We start from the raw sequence: 24,273 nt of genomic DNA, 5'->3' as shown, positions 1-24,273 counted from the left end.
TTGCTGAATATGTTTTTATGCACATTCATAGACTTTCCTGCATGATTCCCCATATGACATAATATAATGACAATAGTGAAATATAGGGGTAACTTTTTGATGTAGTAGATACATTTGTATTGGGTCACTCCACCGTATACAGAATAAACATTTGATACAAAAGTCCCTTGACGTTTTCAGGCAGTCAAGATCAGGGTTCACATCTGTATTGAGAGTAAGCCAGAGTCTGACTGATCAATGGTGTGTGTGTACTGTATGTCCGTATTAGATACGGATGGTATACGAGTCTGAATGGGTTACATAGCGGACCCAGCGTTGTGACGGTCCAGGCTGTATCGGGGACAGGCGGAGGAATCTAATTTGCAGTCCTGTGCAGGTGTACTTCGGCAGCTCAAAGCTCAGACTGACCGGTCCCACTTCCTGTAACGAGGCAGAGCTAAGGCCAGAGACCTCCAGCTGAATGTACAGAGAGAGAGGAAGTGGTCAGCATGTTGGTCAATCATATACAAAGTTGTCTATCTATTACCTATCTACTATAACGCACTTGCAAAGTTTCCACTAACGTACAGGACCAGTCAAAGGTTTGGACACACATACTCATTCAAGGGTTTTTCTTTATTTGACACAGTTTCTACATTGTAGAATAAATGTGAAGACATTACAACTATGAAATAACACATATGGAATCATGTAATAACCAAAAAAAAGTGTTAAACAAATCAAAATATATTTTATGTTACAGATTCTTCAAAGTAGCCACCCTTTGCCTTGATGACAGCTTTGCACACACATGGTATTCTCTCAACCAGCTTCATGAGGTAGTCACCCGGAATGCATTTCAATTAACAGGTGTGCCTTGTTAAGTTAATTTGTGGAATTTCTTTCCTTCTTAATGCGTTTGAGCCAATCAGTTGTGTTGTGACAAGGTAGGGTTGGTATACAGAAGATAGCCCTATTTCGTAAAAGACCAAGTCCATATTATGGCAAGAACAGCTCAAATAAGCAAAGAGAAACGACAGTCCATCATTACTTTAAGACATGAAGGTCAGTCAATCCGGAAAATTTCAAGAACTTTCTTCAAGTGCAGTCACAAGCGCTATGATGAAACTGGCTCTCGTGAGGACTGCCACAGGAAAGGAAGACCCAGAGTTACCTCTGCTGCAGAGGATAAGTTAATTAGTTACCAGCCTCAGAAATGGCCAATTAACTGCACCTCAGATTGCAGCCCAAATAAATGCTTCAGAGTTGAAGTAACAGACACAGCTCAACATCAACTGTTCAGAAGACACTGCGTGAATCAGGCCTTCATGGTCGAATTGCTGAAAATAAACCACTACTAAAGGACACCAATAAGAAGAAGAGACTTGCTTGGTCCAAGAAACACGAGCAATGGACATTAGACTGGTGGAGATCTGTCCTTTGGTCTGATCAGTCCAAATCTGAGATTTTTGGTTCTAACCGCTGTGTCTTGTGAGACGCAGAGTAGGTGAACGGATGATCTCCACATGTGTGGTTCCCACCGTGAAGTATGGAGGAGGTGTGATGGTGCTTTTCTGGTGACACTGTGTGATTTATTTTGAATTAAAGGCACACTTAACCAGCATGGCTACCACAGCATTCTGCAGCGATACACCATCCCATCTGGTTTGTTCTTAGTGGGACTATCATTTGTTTTTCAACAGGACAATGACTCAAAACACACCTACAGGCTGTGCAAGGGCTATTGACCAAGAAGGAGAGTGATGGAGTGCTGCATCAGATGACCTGGCCTCCACAATCACCCGACCTCAACCCAATTGAGATGGTTTGGGTTGAGTTGGACCACAGAGTGAAGGAAAAGCAGCCAACAAGTGCTTAGGATATGTGAAAACTTTCAAGACAGTTGGAAAAGCATTCCTCATGAAGCAGGTTGAGAGAATGCCGAGAGTGTGCAAAGCTGTCAATAAAGCAAAGGGTGGCTACTTTGAAGAATCTCAAATATAAAATATATTTTGATTTGTTTAACACTTTTTTGGTTACTACATGATTCCATATGTGTTATTTCATATCTTTGATGTCTTCACTATTATGATACAATGTAGAAAATAGTACAAATAAAGAAAAAACGTTGAATGAATAGGTATGTCCAAACTTTTGACTGGTACTGCATGTTAACCATTCGATGCTGTCTGCATATGCATCATTGCTCTATGCGAAATGGCTCATGGATTTTGAGAACCTGATCTGCACCGAACAACCTGATCTACAGCAAACACGTGTGTAGAGAGGTGATTCTTCCTGATTGATAAGAAGTTCCTGATATCATAATCATTGAAACTGACCTATTATACCCTCACACTACCAGTATCTACTATTTCCATGATTTCCATTGTTGTTCTGATTATGTTTAGTCACCTTGAACAGGGCGGAGAGCTGGGCGCCCCCGGGGAAGCGAGGGATCTCCCAATGGACAGCCTTGTTTTTTGGCTGCAGCTCAGCACTCTGGTCTGGGCTGCTCAACTCTTGAGAGAGACTGGAGAACAAAGAGGATGAGAAGAGAGGGAGAGAGAGAGAGGAGGGGGAGCTTGTTATGTAGTGGGGGGGGGGGGGGTTACATATAGTGAGAGACAAAGCAAAAGATGAAGGGAACATGAAATAGAAAAAGGAGTTTCTTCTCACCGAAGCGAGCCCTTGGGTACCGGTATTGTAATAGAAACATTAATAGCAGCGCTGTAAGAGAAAAGAGATTGCTTCAGTTGCAGCCCAGTCAGAGAAGGCAAGGACAATCACACTGACAGACTACATGATCATATGTTATTAAACTATTATAAATGTGCATCATAAAACACGATAAAGTGTTCAATGCAAATGCCTTCTCAACATACAGAAAATGCATATCAGCAAATAAGCATTTCCTGTTAATGGAGAACTGACCTCTTTGGGGGCAGGTCACACCGCAGCTTCAGGTACATCAACAACCTACAGGGAAATAACAAGTGTGTGTTGAGGGTGGTGGTTGGGTTGTTTAAAGACTTGATTTCCCAACACTCAAGTTAGTAAAATGGGGAAGTTAAAATGACTGTCATCATGAGTAAGGGAAATCTGTGTGTTCTACATATTTTGAGATGGTTCTAGTAAAGGGTTCTCTACCCAAAATGAATGAACAGTGTTCTGTACCTGCCACCACTGTCCCTCTCTATAGAAGGGAATAGACGGAATGGAGGGGCTGTGGGAAGGTCATCACACAACTGGTATTGCATCACTGTTTGCTAGAGAACGAAAAAAGTTTGAGAAACTGTGAGAGAGAATACATTTGTTTATGTAACAGTGAGATACAAGTATTGTTGTAGTGTTTGTGTGTGTGCATGTGATTCAGTAAATTCCATGAGCACCTCTCCTTGGCTGGGACACACTTTCAGGATTCTGTAGGTGTCAAACTCATCCAGCCTGACAGCCTGGTGGAAGCTGCACTCATCCACACGAACAGCTGCCCCATAACCTGAGAGGAGAGAGGGTGGGGGAAGGGAAATTACATTTTGAATATAGGGCAGAATCCTAATTTCAATAAAAGCAGATAGCAGACTTTTGTGTAATGCCTTGATGTCAATGAGAGAGCTGAGCGAGAATGTGCGCAAATCTGAATCCATGGGAATTCAGCCCATAGTGACTGTGCTCTTCCACAACAAGGATAAGAGTACAACTAAAGGTAAATAACATCCATTATGACAATCAATGCTGTGGCAGGGAATCATCCGTTTTAATACAATGGCCTCATATTCATCTTGTGCAGGATTTTACAGGAAGTTTAGTAATCATTCAGGTCACCCATACAGTCAGCACAGTGACTGCCGATCTTATAAAATTGACTGATCTAGCCAGTGAAGGATGTAGTATTTGCAAAGGGAGGGTACCAACCGCTCAGCTGGGACTTTCCTATGCTGAACTCTTCATTCAGTCCAATCCGCATCTCTATCGACAGGGTGAGGAACAGAGAAGAGGGGGAAAGGGAGAGAAAGTGAGAATTTGGCATGGAGGAATTTGGGTTTGTACTTGCCCTCCATTTACTGTGCCTCTGGCAGCATATCATTCAAAATAAAGACTTGAAACACGAAAGCTCACCTGAGCAACTTGGCATGTAACACTTCACTCTGATCTCTCCCTCAATGTCTGCCTTCATCAGAACTCCCTGGAGAACAGTGAGGGAATTTATTCCGTTCATGATCATTCAGCAATAACATCCTTATATACACTTACAGAAATATAAAACGCTAAATTATATTTCTGGTCTGGTACAGTTTTAAACATAAGTATCAAATGTAATTGCTTTGAGAGAGAGAAATGGACAGAAAGTAAGTATAGGTTAAAGTGCAACTCTGCCACTTTTCAAGCTCATATTCATGATCTCCAGTACCAAGCCAGAGATGTGAAAGCCGCGCATTTCTACGCCTTGTAGAAAAAAAATCTAACGTTAAGGTTCTACCCAATGACCTCATCAGAAGTTACAACAGTGATTTTCAAACACTATGAGATGCGCGGTGACTTGGGGAGCAAGAAACTCATTACAGGTTTTAAAAATCACAATATTTTAAAACGTTTAATCCTACCCTGTGATATCACTAACTATGTTTCCCTCCACAGTTTTTATGTGAGTAAAGTCATATTGTGTAAAAAAAATGCAGACATTATTTTATTTTATGTGAGAAATAGAGGTGGAAACGCATTTATATGCGAATATTGATATAATAACCATCATATCGAAGTAAATTTAGTCACGCGATGATATGTGGTGTGTGTGGTCCTCCTACTACGACTCGGGAAACCATGCAGTTTATTAGGCTATAGATTATGTCACGCCTGCTCCCGCTCTCTGGCACTCGAGGGTGCCAGGCTGCCCTTCATTACATACACCTGTCACCATCATTACGCGCATCAGCGCTCACTGGACTCCTTCACTTTGTTGATTGTCCCATCTATATCTGTCTGTTCCTCCGTTGGTTCCCCGCGTCAGCATTAATGTCATTATGTTTTCATGTCCAGATGCTGCCCTGTCCTGTTTCATGTCCATTGTTAATTAAATGTTCACTCCCTGTACCTGCTTCTCGTCTCCAGCGTCTGTCCTTACAGATTAACTAATTTATGATGAGCTTCACAGGGTGGTGAAAGTGCACAGTGATCTTGATGCTCTTTTCCAATAAATATCGAGGGTCCTATTCTGGTGACATGATGATCAATGCTTGACAAATAAAAATATTCTCACACTTATCCATAATAATCTCACCATGTAGACTAGCCTACCCAGACTGTATCTGCAAGCTGTTGGCTAGAGCCCACGTGCCAAGACCAGAGTAGTAGGCACATTTGCTATTGAAAACTTAAGCGAAAAAGTTAATTTTGTGTGCAGTACGTCATCACGCACTGACTTTTATCCACAACAAGTCAGTTTGGTAGAAACATGGCCTCCCGAATGGCCCAGTGGTCTAAGGCACTGCATCGCAGTGCTAGCTGTGCCACTAGAGATTCTGGGTTCGAGTCCAGGCTCTGTTGCAGCCGGCCGCGACCGGGAGACCCATGGGGCGGCACACAATAGGGGAGGGTTTGGCTTGTCCCATCGCGCACTAGCGCGTGGCGGGCCGGGCATAGTGCACGCGGCTGGGCATAGAGTTTCCTCCGACACATTGGTGAGGCTGGCTTCTGGGTTAAGTGGGCATTGTGTCATGAAGCAGTGCTGCTTGGTTGGGTTGTGTTTCGGGGGACGGACGGCTCTCGACCTTCACCTCTCCCGAGTCCGTACAGGAGTCGCAGCGATGAGACAAGACTGTAACTACCAATTGGATACCATGAGATTGGGGAGAAAAAGGGGTAAAAAAAGAAATACAAACATTTGGTAGAAACACACCACTGGTGGGAAAATGCACATATTTTCTTTTTGCAGATTTTAAAATATTCACATGAAAATCTGTCGCCAATTGGATGGACACCTAGCTACAGAGAAGCGATTTTTTAGGACCGTTCTTCTTATCCTTTTAACTACAGATCATAGAAATGCGCCATTTTCACATATGTAGAGAGAGTTGCCCTTTAAACCTGTTAGGGATAGGGGGCAGTATTTTCACATTCGGATGAAAAGCGTGCCCAGAGTAAACTGCCTGCTACTCGGGCCCAGAGTCAAATATTTGCATATTATTAGTAGATTTGGATAGAAAACAATCTGAAGTTTCTAAAACTGTTTGAATGATGTCTGTGAGTATAACAGAACTCATATGGCAGGCAAAAACCTGAGAAAAATCCAACCAGGAAGTGGGAAGTCTGAGGGTTGTAGTTTTCAATTGAATCCCTTTCCAAACTACAGTGTCTGAGGGGTCATATTGCACTTCCTAAGGCTTCCACTAGATGTCAACAGTCTTTAGAACCTTGTTTCATGCTTCTACTATTACGGGGCAGAGAATAAGAGACCATTCAATCAGTGGACTGCCTGAGACCAAGGAGTAGTTTACTGCGCGAGCACGCAGGCGCGCCGGTCCTTCTTTTTCCTCTGTAATTTTTTTTTTTACATTTTATTCATTTAGCAGACGCTCTTATCCAGAGCGACTTACAGTAGTGAATGCATACATTTCATAATTATTTTTTTTTTTTCCCCCGTACTGGCCCCCACGTGGGAATCGAACCCACAACCCTGGCGTTGCAAACACCATGCTCTACCAACTGAGCTACACGGGATGAATACGCTATTGTCCAGTTGGAATATTATCGAATATTGATGTTAAAAAGACCCTAAGGATTGATTGTAAACATCGTTTGACATGTTTCTACAAACGGTAATGGAACTATTTGACTTTCGTCTCTGGTTTTGCGCTCGCGCATTTTGCCTTTGGATAGTGATCTGAACGCCCGAACAAAAGGAGGTATTTGGACATAAATATGGAGTTTATCGAACAAAACAAACATTTCTTGTGGAAGTGGGAGTGCATTCCGACGAAGATCAGCAAAGGTAAGTGAAGATTTATAATACTATTTCTGAGTTTAGTTGACTCCAGAACTTGGCGGGTAACTGTATAGCTTGCTTTGATGGCTGAGCTCTGTACTCAGAATATTGAACAATGTGCTTTCACCGTAAAGCTATTTTGAAATCTGACACAGCGGTTGCATTAAGGAGAAGTATATCTATAATTCTTTCAATAACTGTTGTAAAGTTTATCAACGTTTATGATGAGTATTTTTGTAAATTGATGTGCTCATTCACCGGAAGTTCTGGGAGGCAATACATTTTCTGAACATCACGCGCCAATGTAAAATGGGTTTTTGGATATAAATATGAACTTTATCGAACAAAACATACATGTATTGTGTAACATTGAGTCCTGGGAGTGTCATCTGAAGAAGATCGTCAAAGGTTAGTGATTCATTTTAGCTGTATTTCTGGTTTTTGTGATGCCTCTCCTTGCTTGGAAAATGGCTGTCTGGTTTTCTTGTGACGTTGATGTCCTAACATAATCTAATGTTAAGCTTTCGTCGTAAAGCCTTTTTGAAATCGGACAATGTGGTTGGATTAACGAGAAGTATATCTTTAAAATGGTGTAAAATAGTTGATTGTTTGAGAAAATTGAATTATGATATTTTTGTTGTTTTGTATTTCGCGCCCTGCTATTGCATTGGCTGTTGGCTAGGGGTCCAACTCCTGTCCATAACAGGTTTAAGGAAGAGATACTGATCATATGCATGGCTCCACCATGTAATCAGTGATACTTACATTGGCACCAATGACTACAGACATCCTTTCAATCACATCCACAAATATCTCGTTTTTGCCTCCCTGAAGACAGAAGGGAAAAAACAAGGTGTTGAATTCATATACACACATACAAAGAATTCATACATATCTGTACATCTTCATCGATCAACACACTAGCACCTAGGAATAGCCCATAACATCCAGCAGTAGACACATTCTTTACCTGTTCTCCTTGACTTGACACGATGGGCCGTGTGGCAGCTGCACTGGGGGCCACTTTATTCTGCTGGGTGTCTGCTCCAAACTGACCAGGAGGGAAAAGAAAGTGGAATAAAAGTGCTGAGTAAGTAGGGCTCAACATGTTAATGTTAAAAAGCAGATAACCAGGAAATGTTAGCAAATGGGATCCAGTGCACTTATTTTCAGGGCAGCCCCAAGAGTCAGTGTGATTGTGACCATGCATTGGTGTCTTACCAGCCCCACGTTACTGAGGTCAAACAAGCTGAAGGGTTTGGAGCTGACCGCCTCAGTCTGGATGAAGTTCTTCAGGATATCAGTAGAGGTCGTCTGGATGTAACCAAAGTCCTGATGGGGATAAAGTGAGAGAAAGGTGGGACGAGAGAGAGGGGGGAAAATAGATGACAGTGGGAATAAGGAGGAACGGAGATAGGCACGGATAACCAGGACCAAAGATAGGGCCTTCAAAATGGCCTAAAGATGGATGCCAGAGGAGAGAGAGAATACTCACCACTACCTCATCCAACAGCTCATAAATGAGAGCAAAGTTCATCTGGAGAGACTTCTCTGACAGACAACCACAGTAGTCCTTAACCAGGGCTGTTAATCTGTGACACACACAGTAAGCAAAACATTAACACACGCACACACACACACACACACACACACACACACACACACACACACACACAGTAAAGGCCAGCCTGATGCACACCAAATTAGATATTAAATACACACAGAAAGCTACTTGTAGAATTCATTCATTACAGACACAATTACCTATTTAGGAACTCGATGATGGTGAAGGGAGAGGCATCAGCTTTCGTCGTGGCAACCCAATAGAGCCCTCCCTGTCTGATGTGAACAAAATGCAGCTCCTTGTGTTTCTGTGGGCAACCATGGAGGGAAATCACATTACTGTTTGAAACTATGACTATACCGTAATAGATGGCTGATCAAAACCCACACCATGGCTATTTGCCAAACCCTTCCACTTACCATTACAACTGGAGGCTGGTCACCAGTCAATGCAGTGACCATCTCGTAGAATTTGTTGACAGCATCTTTTCCAGCTTCACCACGGTCTGACAACTCAGGGTTAAGGCCATTCATTATTCACAGCATTCCCACTGACAACTCACTGGGAGAAATGCCTGAAGTTTATGTGTAAGAGGGAAAGGTAAGCTATTATGATATAGGATACAGTCTTTGTAGATGAGGTGATCTCCTTTGGAGGACAATATGAACACCTGGGATATCATCTTCCTAGAGGGAAATAAAAAAAACGATGTATGTTAGTCGGCAACATCAACCTAAGTTAGCTCCAACTAACAATATAACGACCATGACATCGACAAACCTACTGTGGGCTCTGACTATCAAACATCAGCATTTCAAATGTTACTCAGTACTTATGAGATTTACGTACCAGCAGCCAAATAGCAATCTACTTAACGTTACTTGTCTAGGAATCGTGACTCCAATCGTGACTGCTTTCCTACAGGATGGTTGCTTAGCTACTTGATAATGTAAAATCCCCAAATCCCTACGTTGACAGAAACTCTAAGAACATAGGTATCACATTATTCGTAACTAGCTCGCTAGCTAGCCATCGTTTATTTACGCGTCAATTCTTATTTGGTGTTTGTTGACTGGCAGCTAAATCAACCTCGCGTTTCATAGCGCCACCTATGGAGATTATTTCAGTTACTGCACTTTCAGTTTCACAACAGCTAGAGTTGTATTTTTGCAACGTATAATATAGCTAGCTATATATTTTATTGGGTCAATGCATTTACAGTTGCTGTGTGTTTTTTTTTTAAGCCCCCAAATAATATACAATAAAGCTAAGTGTCATGAACGCGGTGAACCAGAGGGTGGCGGTACTATGCATATTGATTTTATCTTAGTACGGCTGTGCGGAAGTGAATGCGCGGGGTAAGGGTCAAACGTGAAAATGGCTTCTCCGAAAACTGTTCCTAAAGATGCACAGGTAGGAGTAAATCGTCTAAGGTACAATTTCTGAAATGTCATAGTGGTGATGAGTGTTTAGTTAGATATCTATTATGACAGCTGAATTAAAGTTTCTAGTTTTTGTCGGATTGTGTCAAAGTTCGCTAGCTAGCGAGCTCGCTAACATTAGTTAACTACGGTAACTAGCTAGGTAATTTAGCTAGCTTGTTATTTATTTGTCAGCTAGCTAACGTTAGAACTAGAACAGACGCTCTTCATTTTAAATGTGCATTTGTAGAGTAGCTGTCCAGTAATATAACTCCATATCATTCTAACGTTGTTTTTGTGTAATGACATCTACTTTCCTATTAGGAATGGTAACTAATAGCTAGCTTGTTAGTTAGCAGGGCAAGCTAACGTCAGCTGTTGACTGTTATTGTTGTAACTAGCTAGTGCAGTTGATGACAACACATGGAAATGTTACTCTACTCCATGTTTGTCCATGCAGCCACACAGCATACTGCATTTCTTGCTTATTATCTGATCATATTTTTCCATTGCAAAGGTTATGATCCAAATCCTCAAAGACATGGGGATAACAGAGTATGAGCCCAGAGTTATTAATCAAATGTTGGAATTTACCTACAGTAAGTATACATTCAACTCTCTCAGGTTAGTTATGCTCAGTGTGCAATATTGCATGTTTAGTAGTTACAAGACACCAATGTATCAAGACAATGAACAGCTGTCATTAAATATCATTTGATTTTACAGGATATGTGACAACTATTATCGAGGATGCCAAAATCTATGCAACTCATGCCAAGAAGAACATTGTGGATGCTGATGACATAAGACTGGCGATTCAGTGTCGAATGGACCAGTCCTTCACCTCCCCACCACCACGAGATGTAAGATTTAATAGCAGTGCCAAGACAGACATTACATTTTTTCAGATGTTTATAAATGATCTAGACTAACTCATGACTATGTTGTTTTTGTGTAGTTTCTGCTGGATGTAGCTAGGCAGAAGAACCAGACCCCTCTGCCCTTGATTAAGCCATACACTGGGCCACGCCTGCCCCCTGACCGTTACTGTCTTACTGCTCCTAACTACAGGCTTAAGTCCATACAGAAAAAGGTAGCCTCATGTTCTGCTTTGCAATCAATGTTTATTGTATTCTATTCCAGTATGTTCTCTTTTGTGAATCCTTCTGACTGTTCCTCTTCTGTGCAGGTGTCCTCATCTGCGGGGAGAATAACAGTGCCTCGCCTCAGTATAGGAGCTGTGTCCAGCAGGCCCAGCACGCCTACCCTTGGTGAGGGACCCATTTGTGCCATCTACGTTTTCACTCATACCTTGTCATTTTATTACATGTTTTTTTTAACACACTGCTCCAAGTCCTTATTTGACAGTGGGATGTGGGTTTGCTTCCTGGTGTGCAGTCCTGTTGCTACCATAGCTGTTGTATTTTCTGTTTCATTACAAAAACATTTACTCCTTCCTGCATGTTTCCAGGCACTCCCTCAGTGCAGTCAGTCACAACCAAAGTGGGGACGCCAGTGTCACTGTCGGGGCAGCGCTTCAGCGTTCAGATCCCATCCTCACAGACTGCGGCCTCCAAGTCCTGTAAGATTAACCTTAATTTCACACTGCTAACTTGCTTCAGATTGTTGGTGAAGGAGTCTACTGTAATCTTCTGAATGTTATACTATGTATTTACATCATTAGAGAATGTCGCCGGAGGAAATGGTGGCCGGTTTACGGGCTCCTGAACAATTGTGCTATTTTGCGCAATCTCTAATATTAAAGAAGTCTCAAGGTTCTGCTCACCTGAGTTAGTATGGTCTACAGATTATTATGAGGTATTCTATCTGTATTTTTCGTAGCTGTTTATTTACTGTCACAAACCGGTGCTGGCACTAAGACCTTATTCAGCGAGCTGTACAGGGCCATAAAAAAACTGAAATCTGAAATCTGTTTTACCTAATTTCTACCAGCGCCCCGGTGCAGGGTAAAAGGGCGCCGGAGCACAAGGCAGACGTGCCCCCAATTGATTGTTTTTTAAAATTGTTTATCTGCATTTGTAACTTCTTTTTTTACTCTTTTTGTACATAATGTTGCTGCTACCGTCTCTTATGACCGAAAATAACTTCTAGACATCAGGACTGCAATTACTCACCACGAACTAGCAGAATCCTTTTTCTTCTTTCACAACTCTGACGAGGCGGAGGATATACAGGCCCAGACCCCCTTGATCTGCGTGAAGAGGAGGTGGAGAAAGAGAGGCCGGAGAGCGGGCTGCCTTCTGAGAAGGCGATCGAATAAACCACCACTTCCCTCAATTCTGCTAGCAAACGTGCAATCTTTGGACAATAAAATCGACGAGTTACGGGGAAGATTAAACTACCAAGAGAACATTAAAAACTGTAACATCTTATGCTTCACGGAGTCATGGCTGAACGACGTCAATATCAACATACAGCTGGCTGGTTATACAATGTACCGGCAGGATAGAACAGCGGGGTCTGGTAAGACAAGTGGCGACGGACTTTGTATTTTTGTAAATAACAGCTGGTGCACTATATCTAAGGAAGTCTCGAGCTATTGCTCGCCTGAGGTTGAGTATATCATGATAAGCTGTAGGCCACACTACCTACCAAGAGAGTTCTCATCTGTATTCTTCGTAGCTCTTTACATACCACTTCAGTCAGAGGTTGGCACTAAGATAGCATTGAATGAGCTGTATTTCACTGCTGCGCCTTCTTCACCACACAGTCTGTGTGGTTGGACCATTTCAGTTTGTCCGTGATGTGTACGCCAAGGAACTTAAAACTCTCCACCCTCTCCACTACTGTCCCGTCGATGTGGATAGGGGGTGCTCCCTCTGCTGTTTCCTGAAGTCCACGATCATCTCCTTTGTTTTGTTGACATTGAGTGTGAGGTTATTTTCCTGACACCACACTCCGAGGGCCCTCACCTCCTCCCTGTAGGCCGTCTCGTCGTTGTTGGTAATCAAGCCTACCACTGTAGTGTCGTCTGCAAACTTGATGACTGAGTTGGAGGCCTGCATGGCGACCCAGTCGTGGGTGAACAGGGAGTACAGGAGAGGGCTGAGAACGCACCCTTGTGGGGCCCCAGTGTTGAGGATCAGTGGGGTGGAGATATTGTTACCTACCCTCACCACCTGGGGGCGGCCCGTCAGGAAGTCCAGGACCCAGTTGCACAGGGCGGGGTCTCGAGCTTGATGACGAGTTTGGAGGGTACTATGGTGTTAAATGCTGAGCTGTAGTTAATGAACAGCATTCTCACATAGGTATTCCTCTTGTCCAGATGGGTTAGGGCAGTGTGATTGCGTCATCTGTGGACCTATTGGGGCGGTAAGCAAATTGGAGTCGGTCTAGGGTGTCAGGTAGGGTGGAGGTGATATGGTCCTTGACTAGTCTCTCAAAGCACTTCATGATGACGGAAGTGAGTGCTACGGGGTGGTAGTCATTTAGCTCAGTTACCTTAGCTGTCTTGGGAAAGCATGTGGGGACAGCAGACTGGGATAAGGATTGATTGAATATGTCCGTAAACACACCAGCCAGCTGGTCTGCGCATGTTCTGAGGACGCGGCTGGGGATGCCGTCTGGGCCTGCAGCCTTGCGAGGGTTGACACGTTTAAATGTTTTGCTCACGTCGGCTGCAGTGAAGGACAGTGTATGTAAACTTCTGACCCACTGGGAATGTGATGATAGAAATAAAAGCTGAAATAAATCATTCTCTCTACTATTATTCTGACATTTCACATTCTTAAAATTAAGTTGTGATCCTAACTGACCTAAGACAGGGAATTTTTACTAGGATTAAATGTCAGGAATTCTGAAACTGAGTTTAAATGTATTTGGCTAAGGTGTATGTACACTTCTGACTTCAACTGTGTACTCCACACACAGAGACGCATACAAAGCTCGCCCTCCATTTGGCAAATCTGACCATAATTCCATCCTCCTGATTCCTGCTTACAAGCAAAACTTAAAACAGGAACCACCAGATTAATAAAAAAGTGGTCAGATGAAGCAGATGCAAAGCTGCAGGACTGTTTTGCTAGCACAGACTGGAATATGTTCTGGGATTCTTCCAATGGCATTGAGGAGTACACCACATCTGTCATTGGCTTCATCAATAAGTGTGTCGACGACGTCATCCCCACAGTGACTGTACGTACATACCCCAACTAGAAGCCATGGATTACAGGCAGCATCCGCAGTGAGCTAAAGGCAAGAGCTGCCACTTTCAAGGAGTGAACCCGATGAACCATCAAACAGGCAAAGCGTCAGTACAGGACTAAGATCGAGTCGTACTACACCGGCTGTGACGCTCGTCGGATGTGACAGGGCTTGCAAACCAGTACAGACTACAAAGGGAAGCACAGCCAAGAGCTGCCCAGTGACACAAGCCTACCAGACGAGCTGAACTACTTCCATGTTCGTTTCGAGGCAAATAACACTTAAACTTGCATGAGAGCATCAGCTGTACCGGAAGACTGTGATCACGCTCTCCGCTGCCGATGTGAGTAACATAGGTCAACATTCACAAGGCCACAGGGCCAGATGGATTACCAGGACGTGTACTGCGAGCATGCACTGACCAACTTGCAAGTTTCACTGACATTTTCAACCTCTCCCTGTCCGAGTCCCTAATACCAATATGTTTTAATCAGACCACCATAGTGTTCTTGGGCACAGTCACTAAGGTATCCTGCCTAAATGACTACCGACCCGTAAGCACTCACATCTGTAGTCATGAAGTGCTTTGAAAGGCTGGTCATGGCTCGCATCAACACAATCATCCCAGGAACCCTAGACCCACTCGAAATTGCATACCACCCCAACAGATACACAAATGACGCAATCTGTGTTGCACTCAACACTGTCCATTCCCACCTGGACAATAGGAACACCTACATGAGAATGCTGTTCATTGATTACAGCTCAGCATTCAACACCATAGTGCTCTCTAAGCTCATCACTAAGCTATGGACCCTGGGACTGAACACGACTCCAACACCATTTAAGTTTGCCGATGACACAACAGTTGTAGGCATGATCACTGACGACGATGAGACAACCTATAGAGGGAGGAGGTCACACTGCCAGGATACCAACCTCTCCCTCATCGTGGGCAATACAAAGGAGCTTATTGTGGACTACAGGAAACGGAGGGCCGAACACACCCGCATTTACGTCGGGGCTGTAGTGGAGAAGGTCAAGAGCTTAAACGTCCTGTGTTCACAACACTAAGAACCTATCATAGTCCAAGCACACCAACACAGTCATGAAGAGGGCACGATAATGCCCCTTTCACCCTTAGGAGGCTGAAAAGATTTGGCATGGGCCCTCGGATCCTCAAAGTTCTACAGCTACACCATTGAGAGTATCTTCACTTGCTGCATCACCGCTTGGTATAGCAACTGTTCAGCATCCGACCACAAGGCACTACAGAGGGTAGTGCATACGGCCCAGTACATCACTGGGGCCGAACTCCCTACCATCCAGGACCTCTATACCGGGCGGTGTCAGAAGGCAAGCGGTACCATTACACCAAGTCTGGGACCAAAAGGCACCTGAACGACTTCTATCTCCAAGCCATAAGACTGCTGAACAGTTAATCAAATGGCTACCTAGACTATTTACATTGACCTCCCTTTTTATTTAGTTATCTTAATTGTTTTCCACTGACTCCCTTGACTGGCACACTCACTAGACTCTATCCACACACACACACACACACACACACACACACTACACTGACACTCCAACACACGCACACTACATACAACACACAAACACGTATGCTTATTGACGCCACACACACACTTTCACATACGCTGCTGCTACTCTGTTTATTCTATATCCTGATTACCTAGTCACTTTTACCCCTACCCACATGATACTGTATTACCTCAACTACCTCGTACCCCTGCACATTGACTCTGTACTGGTACTCCTTGTATATACTCTTGTTATTGTTGATATTTCATTTTTATTTAGCAAATATTTGTTTTTTTTTCAACTGCAAAAGTCTACACCTGTTGTATTTGCTGCATGTGACCAATACGAATTAATTGAATTCAAGTCTCTCAGACGCTTCAATTCAGTAGTTTATTCACTGAATAAAATGTGCAATTTAAATGTTCATAATAAATCCTGATTCTTTTGTTTTCCGACAGCCACACCATCTACCCCGATGGTTCAAAATGTCCTCATCAACCCCTCCCTGATCGGATCCAAAAAGATCCTCATCACCACCAACATGGTGTCACAGAACTCGGCCAGCGAATCGCTGAAGAGGAAGCATGAAGACGACGATGACTATGATGCATTATGACCTCATGGATAATCTGATGGAGTCAGCTAGATGAAATCAAGAGTGTGCTGTAAATATAGTAGAAGGTAGTTTTGAGTTTAGCCAGCCAGCCTACAATTCCCCCATCATTGTTGTGGACATTTAGTAAGTGTAGTGTCATGCCTGTTTGCCACTAATTTTTGTATATAAAAATTAAAAAGTGTGAATAAATGTAGTCTATGAAATGTATTTTATGGAACACTAGTTGGACATATTACCAAAGTGCAGGATTTTGTTAGAAACAAAATGTTTGTATATTTATAAAGCTTGAAACTTCTAATGGGACTTCAAATGCAGAAAGCAAGATATGAGTGAATACAGTAGGATTTTTACACTTCAGTCTGGGAATAGTTTAGAGGACTTGTTCCACTCAGTTGCTAACAGAGGGAGACATCAATCTATTGACTCCATGATCTGATTATTTTTATTGGGAATATACACTTGAATATCAAAGCAGTAGACTTGCACACTGTCATTGTCCTGAGATGAACAGTAAGAAACTGATTGTCCTGTCAAAACTTACCCAGCTACTACAGATATTGCACATTAATAACTTGGAGTAACATAAGTATAGATGGACATTAGGACATATGGGTCTAAATTCTTCTTAACTGGATGTGTGATGGATGCATGGTCCAAGAAACAGACCAAATCCAAGTTTATTGGTCACGCACACAGTTCTCCTTTTCCCAGTCTCTAATCCCCACATCTCAAGCTGACCATCATTCCTGTTCCCAAGAAATCTAAGACTACCTGCCACAATGATTACCACCCTGTAGCACTCACGTGTAAGCATGAAGTGCTTTGAAAGCCTGGTTAGGGCACACATAAACTCCAACATCCCAGACACCCTAGACCAGGGATCATCAACTAGATTCAGTCACTGGCCAATTTTTTTATTGAGTGGATGTTCAGGGGACTGGAACATAATTGCAAATAATATGTACTGCAAATTAACCACAGGAAGCCCAAACAGACCTATTTAACTAAAACATAATTTATTGCTTACTGTATACGATCATGTACACTGAGTGTACAAAACATTAGTACATCTTCCTAATGTTGAGTTGCACCCCCTTTTGCCCTCAGAACTGCCAGAATTCATCAAGACGTGGACTCTACAAGGTGTCGAAAGCATCCCACAGGGATGTTGGCCCATGTTGACTCCAATGCCTCTCACAGTTGTGTCAAGATGGCTGGATGTCCTTTGGGTGGTGGACCATTCTTGATACACACAGGAAACTGTTGAGCGTGAAAAACCCAGCAGTACTGCAGTTCTTGTTACACTCAAACTGGTGCGCCTGGCACCTACTACCATATCTCATTCAAAGGCACTTAAATATTTTGTCTTGCCCCTTAACACTCGGAATGGCACACATACACATTCCAAGTCTCAATAATCTCAAGGTTTAAAAATCCTTCTTTAACCTGTTTCCTCTCTACACTGATTAAAGTGTATTTAACAGGTGACATCAATAAGGGATCATAGGTTTCACTTGGATTCATCTGGTCAGGCTGTCAATGAAAGAGCAGGTGTTCCTAATCTTTTGTACACTCAGTGTATATCTCTCTGTTAGCATGGGAATACGTTGGAACAGATTAAAAAAGTAAAATCAATTGGAGCTGTTTTGCGGGTATTTTTAGTCTTTTATGTCCAACTATTTACTCATAATTATTTTAAAGAAAACTTGGGGGCTAAATAAAATCACCCATGGGACACCAGTTGGGGAACACTGACCTAGACCCACTCCAATTTGCATACCGCCCCAACAGATCCATAGACGATGAAATTTCAATTGCACTCAACACTAACCTCATCCACCTAGATAAGAGGAATACCTACAGTGCATTCGGAAAGTATTCAGACTCCTTAACTTTTTCCACATTTTGTTCGGTTACAGCCTTATTCTAAAATTGATTAAATCGTTTTTTCCCCCTAATCGATCTACACACCACCCTATAATTACAAGGCAAAAGAAATTACGGAAATGTTACATTACTTACAGTGAGGGAAAAAAGTATTTGATCCCCTGCTGATTTTGTACGTTTTCCCACTGACAAAGAAAGGATCAGTCTATAATTTTAATGGTAGGTTTATTTGAACAGTGAGAGACAGAATAACAACAAAAAAATCCAGAAAAACGCATGTCAAAAATGTTATAAATTGATTTGCATTTTGCATCACAATGTCAAACTTGCTTACCACTTTTTCCATCACAGACTCAATGAAATTAAGACCTCTTCTTAAATATTTGGTTGTATGATCCATTTTGTGTATGGTTTCCTAGAAACAAGGGGTGGCTCAACTAACCTTTTGGTTAACTAACCCTTTGGCTCAACTTACCTCACTCTCTCCTATTGTGAATTGTATGACTTTGGACAGGGATGGGGTTTAGGTGGTATTTTGGGTGGGTAGATGGGATGAGGGCGGTTTGTAGGGATTTATGCTATTTTATCAGTAAAGGGCTCGGTAGGAGAATATACTGTAGGATAGTAATATGAGGCCGGCCTCACTCTCCAGGGCAGTAGGTGGCGGTATATGCATCTGAAACGTTGGTTGGGATCCCCCAATAAAAATTCAAAAAAGAAAACTACATCAAAGATTTTACACTGAGGTAGGTTCTATCTGTGTGTACTTAAGAATGTATGAATGTGTAAGAATGAGCAGTTATGATGATAATAAATATTGGAAATTAAATAACTCATTGCTATTGCATGATGATTTAAAAAATGTGATTAAGAATCTAATTTCTGTTTCCTGGAATTTAGCTACATCTAATGCAGAATATGGGAAATATAAATATACTGCTGAAATTTTTTATCCGCTCAGCCTGTATTACTTATGGAAAACGGCTTGCTTTAATAAGGAGACGTGAGGTAGCTGAACTCTCTAAGACAATTGCAGATATCACAGAGATTGAGCATCTTGATCTTAATGAGAAAGCTAAATTGAATGATTTACAGAATCAAGTAGATACATTTTATGAGGAAAAGGCTAGAAGAGCCTTCATAAGATCCAGAAAACAATGGCTTGAAAAAGTCAAAAAGAACAATAGATACTTTTCTTCATTTGGAAAAGACTAGAGGGGAACTCAACACACTTCGGAAATTTAAGATTAATGGGTTACCACTGAGGATAGAGAGTTGTTATCAGACTTTACCACTAAGTTTTATGAGAATCTTTACTCCTTAGATAACAATTTGAATGACTCTAAGGATCTCCTTGATTCTATAGAGAATGTTAACTCGGTTAGTGAAGAATTCAGTTGGTCTTGTTGTCAATCTCCAGGTTGTGATGGATCAACCTCTGAATTTTACAAAACCTTCTCTGAAGAAATAGCAACATTTTTACTTGAAACCTTTAAGGAGGCTTTCAAGAAGGGAGAACTACCTGCCTCTCTGAAGCAAGGGGTTATTACTCTTATACCTAAACTACACAAGGATCTCTTAAATATTGATAATTGTCATCCAATCACACTCATAACTAACGACTACAAAATTATAGCCTCAATCTTTGTAAAAAAAGGTTAAAGTCTTGCTTGAATGATCTGATTGATGAATATCAATCAGGGTTTACGAAAGGTCGCCATATATCTAATAATCTGAGGCTGGTGTTAGACTTGGTTGAGTATTGTGATCTATTGGATGACTTCCCTGTTATCATATTTTTGGATTTTCAGAAGTCACAATTTTATCTTTGATTGTCTTAAGCATTAGAAGTTTGGTCATATTTTTTGGTGATGCTATTAGAACTCTGTTTAATGGTGGCAATAGCTGTATCAAACTCTGTCATGGAACATCCTCAAGGTTTAACATGTACAGAGGAATACGACAAGGTTGTCCAATCTCACCTTTTTTTAAATTTTTGTTAGTATCTCAAATCTTATGCTCATTAGTTTATCAAAGTCAATTTGAAAGCATTACATTCCAGGCCAGAGAGATAAAGATATCCCAACTGGTGGATGACACCTCACTTTTTTTGAAAAATGTCACAAACTAGATTAGCATTGGATATTATGAAGCAGTTCTCCAAAATCTCAGGTTTGGTATTAAATATTTTCAAATGTGAGATGTTTGTTCTGAAAGGAGCTGTCAATGTAAAGATCACCAAAAATCTTAAGACTATGAATGATTTTAATTTGAACCCTGTAACTGAATCTGTCAAAAAAAGTATCCTCATGGTTAGGGAGGGATTTAAGTCTTCAAGGAAGGGTGCTTTTATCCAAAGCTGAGGGGCTATCTCGTGCATCCTATCTTTTTTCATCTATTGACATTCCCAAATCCACTTGCTGTACCTTAGATAGGCTATTGTACAACTTCATATGGAAAAACAAGCCACATAAGATCAAAATAGATGTTATCACCAACAGGGTTTGTGATGGCGGTCTAAATGTCTGACTTCACTCTCTTTAATCAGATATCAAAAGTCAACTGGGTTAAAAGGTACTTAAAAAATCCTCATAGTTTCTGGAATATTATACATCATTATGTTTTTCAGAAGCTCGGAGGGCTTCATTTTTAACTACAATGTTGTGGGTAAACTTCCTGTGAAATTGGCGGCGTTTCACAAGCAGGCTTTAATGTGCTGGGTTTTGCTATATAAACACAACTTATCACCTCATAGATGTTTTATATGGAATAATGGGTCAATATTACATAGAAACAAGATGTTATTTTACCGTAAATGGTTCTCGAAAAACATTGTCCTTGTCAGCAAATTAGTTAGTATTAGTGGGAATCTATTTACACGGAGAGAATTTATGGAAAGATACAACTTTGAGGTTTCAAGCAAGGAATATGACACTGTTATAAAAGCTATATCTAGTGGGATTAAAATCTTTGCTTCAGAATATTGTATATTTGGAATATCTCCTATTGTAAGCAATATCCAGGTGAATGGCATAGGTTTACTAGATAAGAAATTCAACATTTGTTTATTAAGGGATATTTTCTACAGGAAGTCTATTCCCTCTGTGATATTTTGTTGGGCTTCATCGTTTGATGTAAACTGGCGCTGTGCTTGGCTCACTCCACACAAATATATGGTGACCAATAAAGTAAAGGAGATCTCCTTTAAGATTATCCATAGATTCTATCCGTGTAATAGCTTGATTTCTAAATATATACCTGATGTTACCAGTGAATGCAGTTTTTGTGAACTAGAAACTAAATCTATTGAACACTTATTCTGTCATTGTTTACATAGTGAAGTGTTCTGAAATCATGTAAAATCAAATCTTGGCAACAAAATGCATACAACAAAGTTTGACATATTATTTTACTATACTGATTCTACAATTGAACGTGAGTATATCATAAATCTCTTTATTTTATTAGGAACGTTTTTCATACACAAATCAACATTTTTTTTTATCTGACTATTTAGAATCATTAAAACGTATACAAAACAAAATGCCTTAAAAATGTATTCGCTCCATGTCTGTATTTGAATTTATATAATGTGGATTTGTATTTTTTTTCTCTTTCTTATTACTTTGTGGAATCCCTCTGGCTGTTCTGTTTTTTGTGTTTTGCATGTTACTGTTTAATAAAAAAATAAAAAAAGGTTCTATCTGTGACTATTTTTTAAATTGTATTATTATTAAATGAATTTATTACCAATGTAGAAAAGTCTGTACACATACAATAAGTACATAAATAGACAATGATAACATATGCTAGGGGGTACAACAAATTACAGATTATACAAAGACCTTAAAAGAAACACACATATTGATTGTTTTAACAGCTTTCTTATTACAAGAATGTAGAATGGTCTTAATGTACTGCTCAAATTCCTTATAGAAAACACGGAAGAGTGTTTTTTTATTAGTGAATTTACATTTATGAATATGACATTTTTCCATTAGCACAATTAGATTTATGAGGTAAAACTGTTTTTCTTTATCTTTATTATAGTTAAGGAAATCGAGCAGCACATTCTCCCATAAAAAAACAAAAGTCATCAAGAATATTAACAGTTATAAAACTGTGAATATCTTTCCATAATTGTTTTACATGTAGACAATGCCAAAATAAATGCAAAACTGTTTCTGGATGCTCAACACAAAAGTACAATCAATGTTAATGTCTTTTTTGAGTTTCTTCAGGTAATGATTCGCAGGGTAATACAAGGTCAAAGAGACCTCTTTGACCTTGTTAACAAGCAAGTATTTGTGTTGTAATAACCAGACTTTTTTCCAACAGATATTAGTGACCAATGTATTCCAGTAACTTGTGACATAAGGAATGGATACAATATCCCTTTGAAATAAAGCATGTATAGATCTGTTGTTCTGAGGGAGCAAGGAGAAACATATTTTCCCTATTGGAGAGTCAACTGGATTAAGCGAGGGTAGGTCAAGAAGGTGAGGTCTGGCTACACCTCTAAATAACATGAGAGTTCCAGATGGAATAACATCAAAGACTATGGAGAACTCTCTAGGTGTAACAGGGATAATGTAACGAGATAAAAAATTCCTCATAATTGAGTAACAATCTTTCTGCATTAAAAAGTTGACTCACCAGCAGGACATGATTATTGAACCAGTTCTTAAAAAAGAAAGACTTGTTTCTATACAAAATGTCCTTATTGTTCCAAATGATATACCTATGCGGGAAAAATTATGCTTATATATTAACGACCACGCTATGAATACTTGTCTATGAAAAGCAGATAATTTTGCAGGAATCTTATCAATGTTATAGTTACAAAGTAACATAAAATTGAGGCTACCAAAACGGGAGAAGATATAATGAGGGCTGAAATTCCAAATTGAAGTTGGATTCTTTAAAAATGTTTAGCCCAATTTATCTTAAACGTGTTATTCAAAGTAGGAAAATATTTAAAATTGAGGCCACCATATTCATGAGTTCATAAAGACAGATTTCATAATATAATGTGTACAAGTTTTCCAGATGAAGTTGAAAAATCACCTGGTCAACTGCTTTACCTAGTTTGTTGTGAAGATATAGGGACTGGGCTGCATAAGTAAGTCTGGAGATACCTTCAGCTTTAGAAATAAATACTCGACCTTTCAAGGATAAATCCCTCTGCAACCAATGGTTCAACTTCTTTTAGTTTTTTTTCAATAATAGGTATACCATTTAATGAGCATCTTTCCTGTTGATCCTTAGACATGGTAATCCCAAGGTATGTTACTTTTTCCTTGACTGGAATATTGCATACAGAGGGTATCACACCGTCTTTAACAGCAAACAATTCACATTTATTAAGGTTTAGGCTCTAATCTGTGACTACATGTCAACATGTCCGTTGTGTTGTACTCTTGCGTGTACACAGTGCGCATTACGTAACCACCCAGGCTGACTTTCTAATTGGTGCAGAAGCTGTCAGTCCAAACCATGCTCTCCAATGGGCTTTCTGCTTTCTGTCAAACACAGACACCATGTTCTGTCCCCGGGGGCTTGGAGATTTCTTGGAGCGTAGTCTGAATGCCACTCAGAGGAGTGCGTAAACAGGAATCTGGGCTTCAAACTCCGCGCTGGGTTTATCCAAAAGAACTGAACTAATCGATATGAGCCGTCCGTCCTCTGCGGGCGGTGGGGGCGGCGGACTCGGCTCCGGGAAAGCAGGCGGAGGAAAGCACGGCGGTTCGGGAGGAGCTGCTGCCTCAGCTGCAGCCGCCGGAGTAGGAGCTGTGGCCGGGTCTGGCTCGGCTCTACCTGTCGCTGCTGTTGCCTTGCCCTCAGCATCGCTACCTGGGCAATCTGCTGAACTTACAGCCTTGTTCGAGTGCCCGGTTTGTTTTGACTACGTTCTGCCACCGATTCTGCAATGCCAGGCTGGACATCTAGTTTGCAACCAATGTCGTCAAAAGCTGAGTTGTTGTCCGACTTGTCGCGGCCCTCTCACCCCGAGTATCAGGAACTTGGCTATGGAAAAAGTTGCTTCTACTCTACCGTTTCCTTGTAAGGTAAATAAAGACAGACATGCGTTGAAGCCGAAATATGCAGTTACATG

General features: G+C 41.1%; 3 protein-coding genes across 7 annotated transcripts in view; 2 read left to right on the top strand and 1 right to left on the bottom strand.

Moving 5' to 3' along the window:
* Positions 1-9,618, bottom strand: ap4m1 (adaptor related protein complex 4 subunit mu 1). Of its 2 annotated transcripts, none has more exons than XM_014197445.2 (16): positions 9,375-9,618; positions 9,150-9,211; positions 8,945-9,030; positions 8,726-8,832; positions 8,457-8,553; positions 8,183-8,293; positions 7,932-8,012; positions 7,727-7,789; positions 4,099-4,165; positions 3,895-3,948; positions 3,372-3,478; positions 3,157-3,248; positions 2,914-2,958; positions 2,659-2,709; positions 2,395-2,512; positions 1-456 (listed from the first exon to the last, which is right to left on the bottom strand). In XM_014197445.2, the coding sequence occupies exons 2-16, from the start codon at positions 9,205-9,207 to the stop codon at positions 265-267; spliced, it is 1,329 nt and encodes a 442-aa protein (XP_014052920.1). In that variant the 5' UTR covers positions 9,208-9,211; positions 9,375-9,618; the 3' UTR covers positions 1-264. The 2 variants fall into 2 exon arrangements, with proteins under 2 accessions (XP_014052920.1, XP_045573045.1); XM_045717089.1 differs by having other exon boundaries at positions 9,150-9,207; positions 9,375-9,617.
* Positions 9,619-9,836: 218 nt separating this feature from the next.
* On the top strand, positions 9,837-16,460 carry taf9 (TAF9 RNA polymerase II, TATA box binding protein (TBP)-associated factor). 4 transcript variants are annotated; one of them, XM_045717091.1, is made up of 7 exons: positions 9,837-9,938; positions 10,464-10,545; positions 10,673-10,809; positions 10,905-11,039; positions 11,136-11,217; positions 11,418-11,528; positions 12,059-12,740. In XM_045717091.1, the coding sequence occupies exons 1-7, from the start codon at positions 9,903-9,905 to the stop codon at positions 12,709-12,711; spliced, it is 1,236 nt and encodes a 411-aa protein (XP_045573047.1). In that variant the 5' UTR covers positions 9,837-9,902; the 3' UTR covers positions 12,712-12,740. The 4 variants fall into 4 exon arrangements, with proteins under 4 accessions (XP_045573047.1, XP_014052921.1, XP_014052922.1 ...); XM_014197446.2 differs by lacking the exon at positions 12,059-12,740 and adding an exon at positions 16,114-16,460 and having other exon boundaries at positions 9,838-9,938; XM_014197447.2 differs by having other exon boundaries at positions 9,838-9,938; positions 12,127-12,250.
* A 7,234-nt stretch (positions 16,461-23,694) lies between these two features.
* Positions 23,695-24,273, top strand: part of siah2l (seven in absentia homolog 2 (Drosophila)-like) — a 43,973-nt gene continuing 43,394 nt past the window's right edge. The window contains exon 1 of the mRNA XM_014197449.2: positions 23,695-24,226. Within this exon, the coding sequence (XP_014052924.1) occupies positions 23,828-24,226 (399 nt within the window). The 5' untranslated portion in view covers positions 23,695-23,827. The remainder of the gene's footprint in view (positions 24,227-24,273) is intronic.

This window comes from Salmo salar, chromosome ssa04, assembly GCF_905237065.1.
Source record: "Salmo salar chromosome ssa04, Ssal_v3.1, whole genome shotgun sequence".
Taxonomy (NCBI): domain Eukaryota; kingdom Metazoa; phylum Chordata; class Actinopteri; order Salmoniformes; family Salmonidae; genus Salmo; species Salmo salar.
This window is presented reverse-complemented; position numbering and strand designations above follow the sequence as displayed.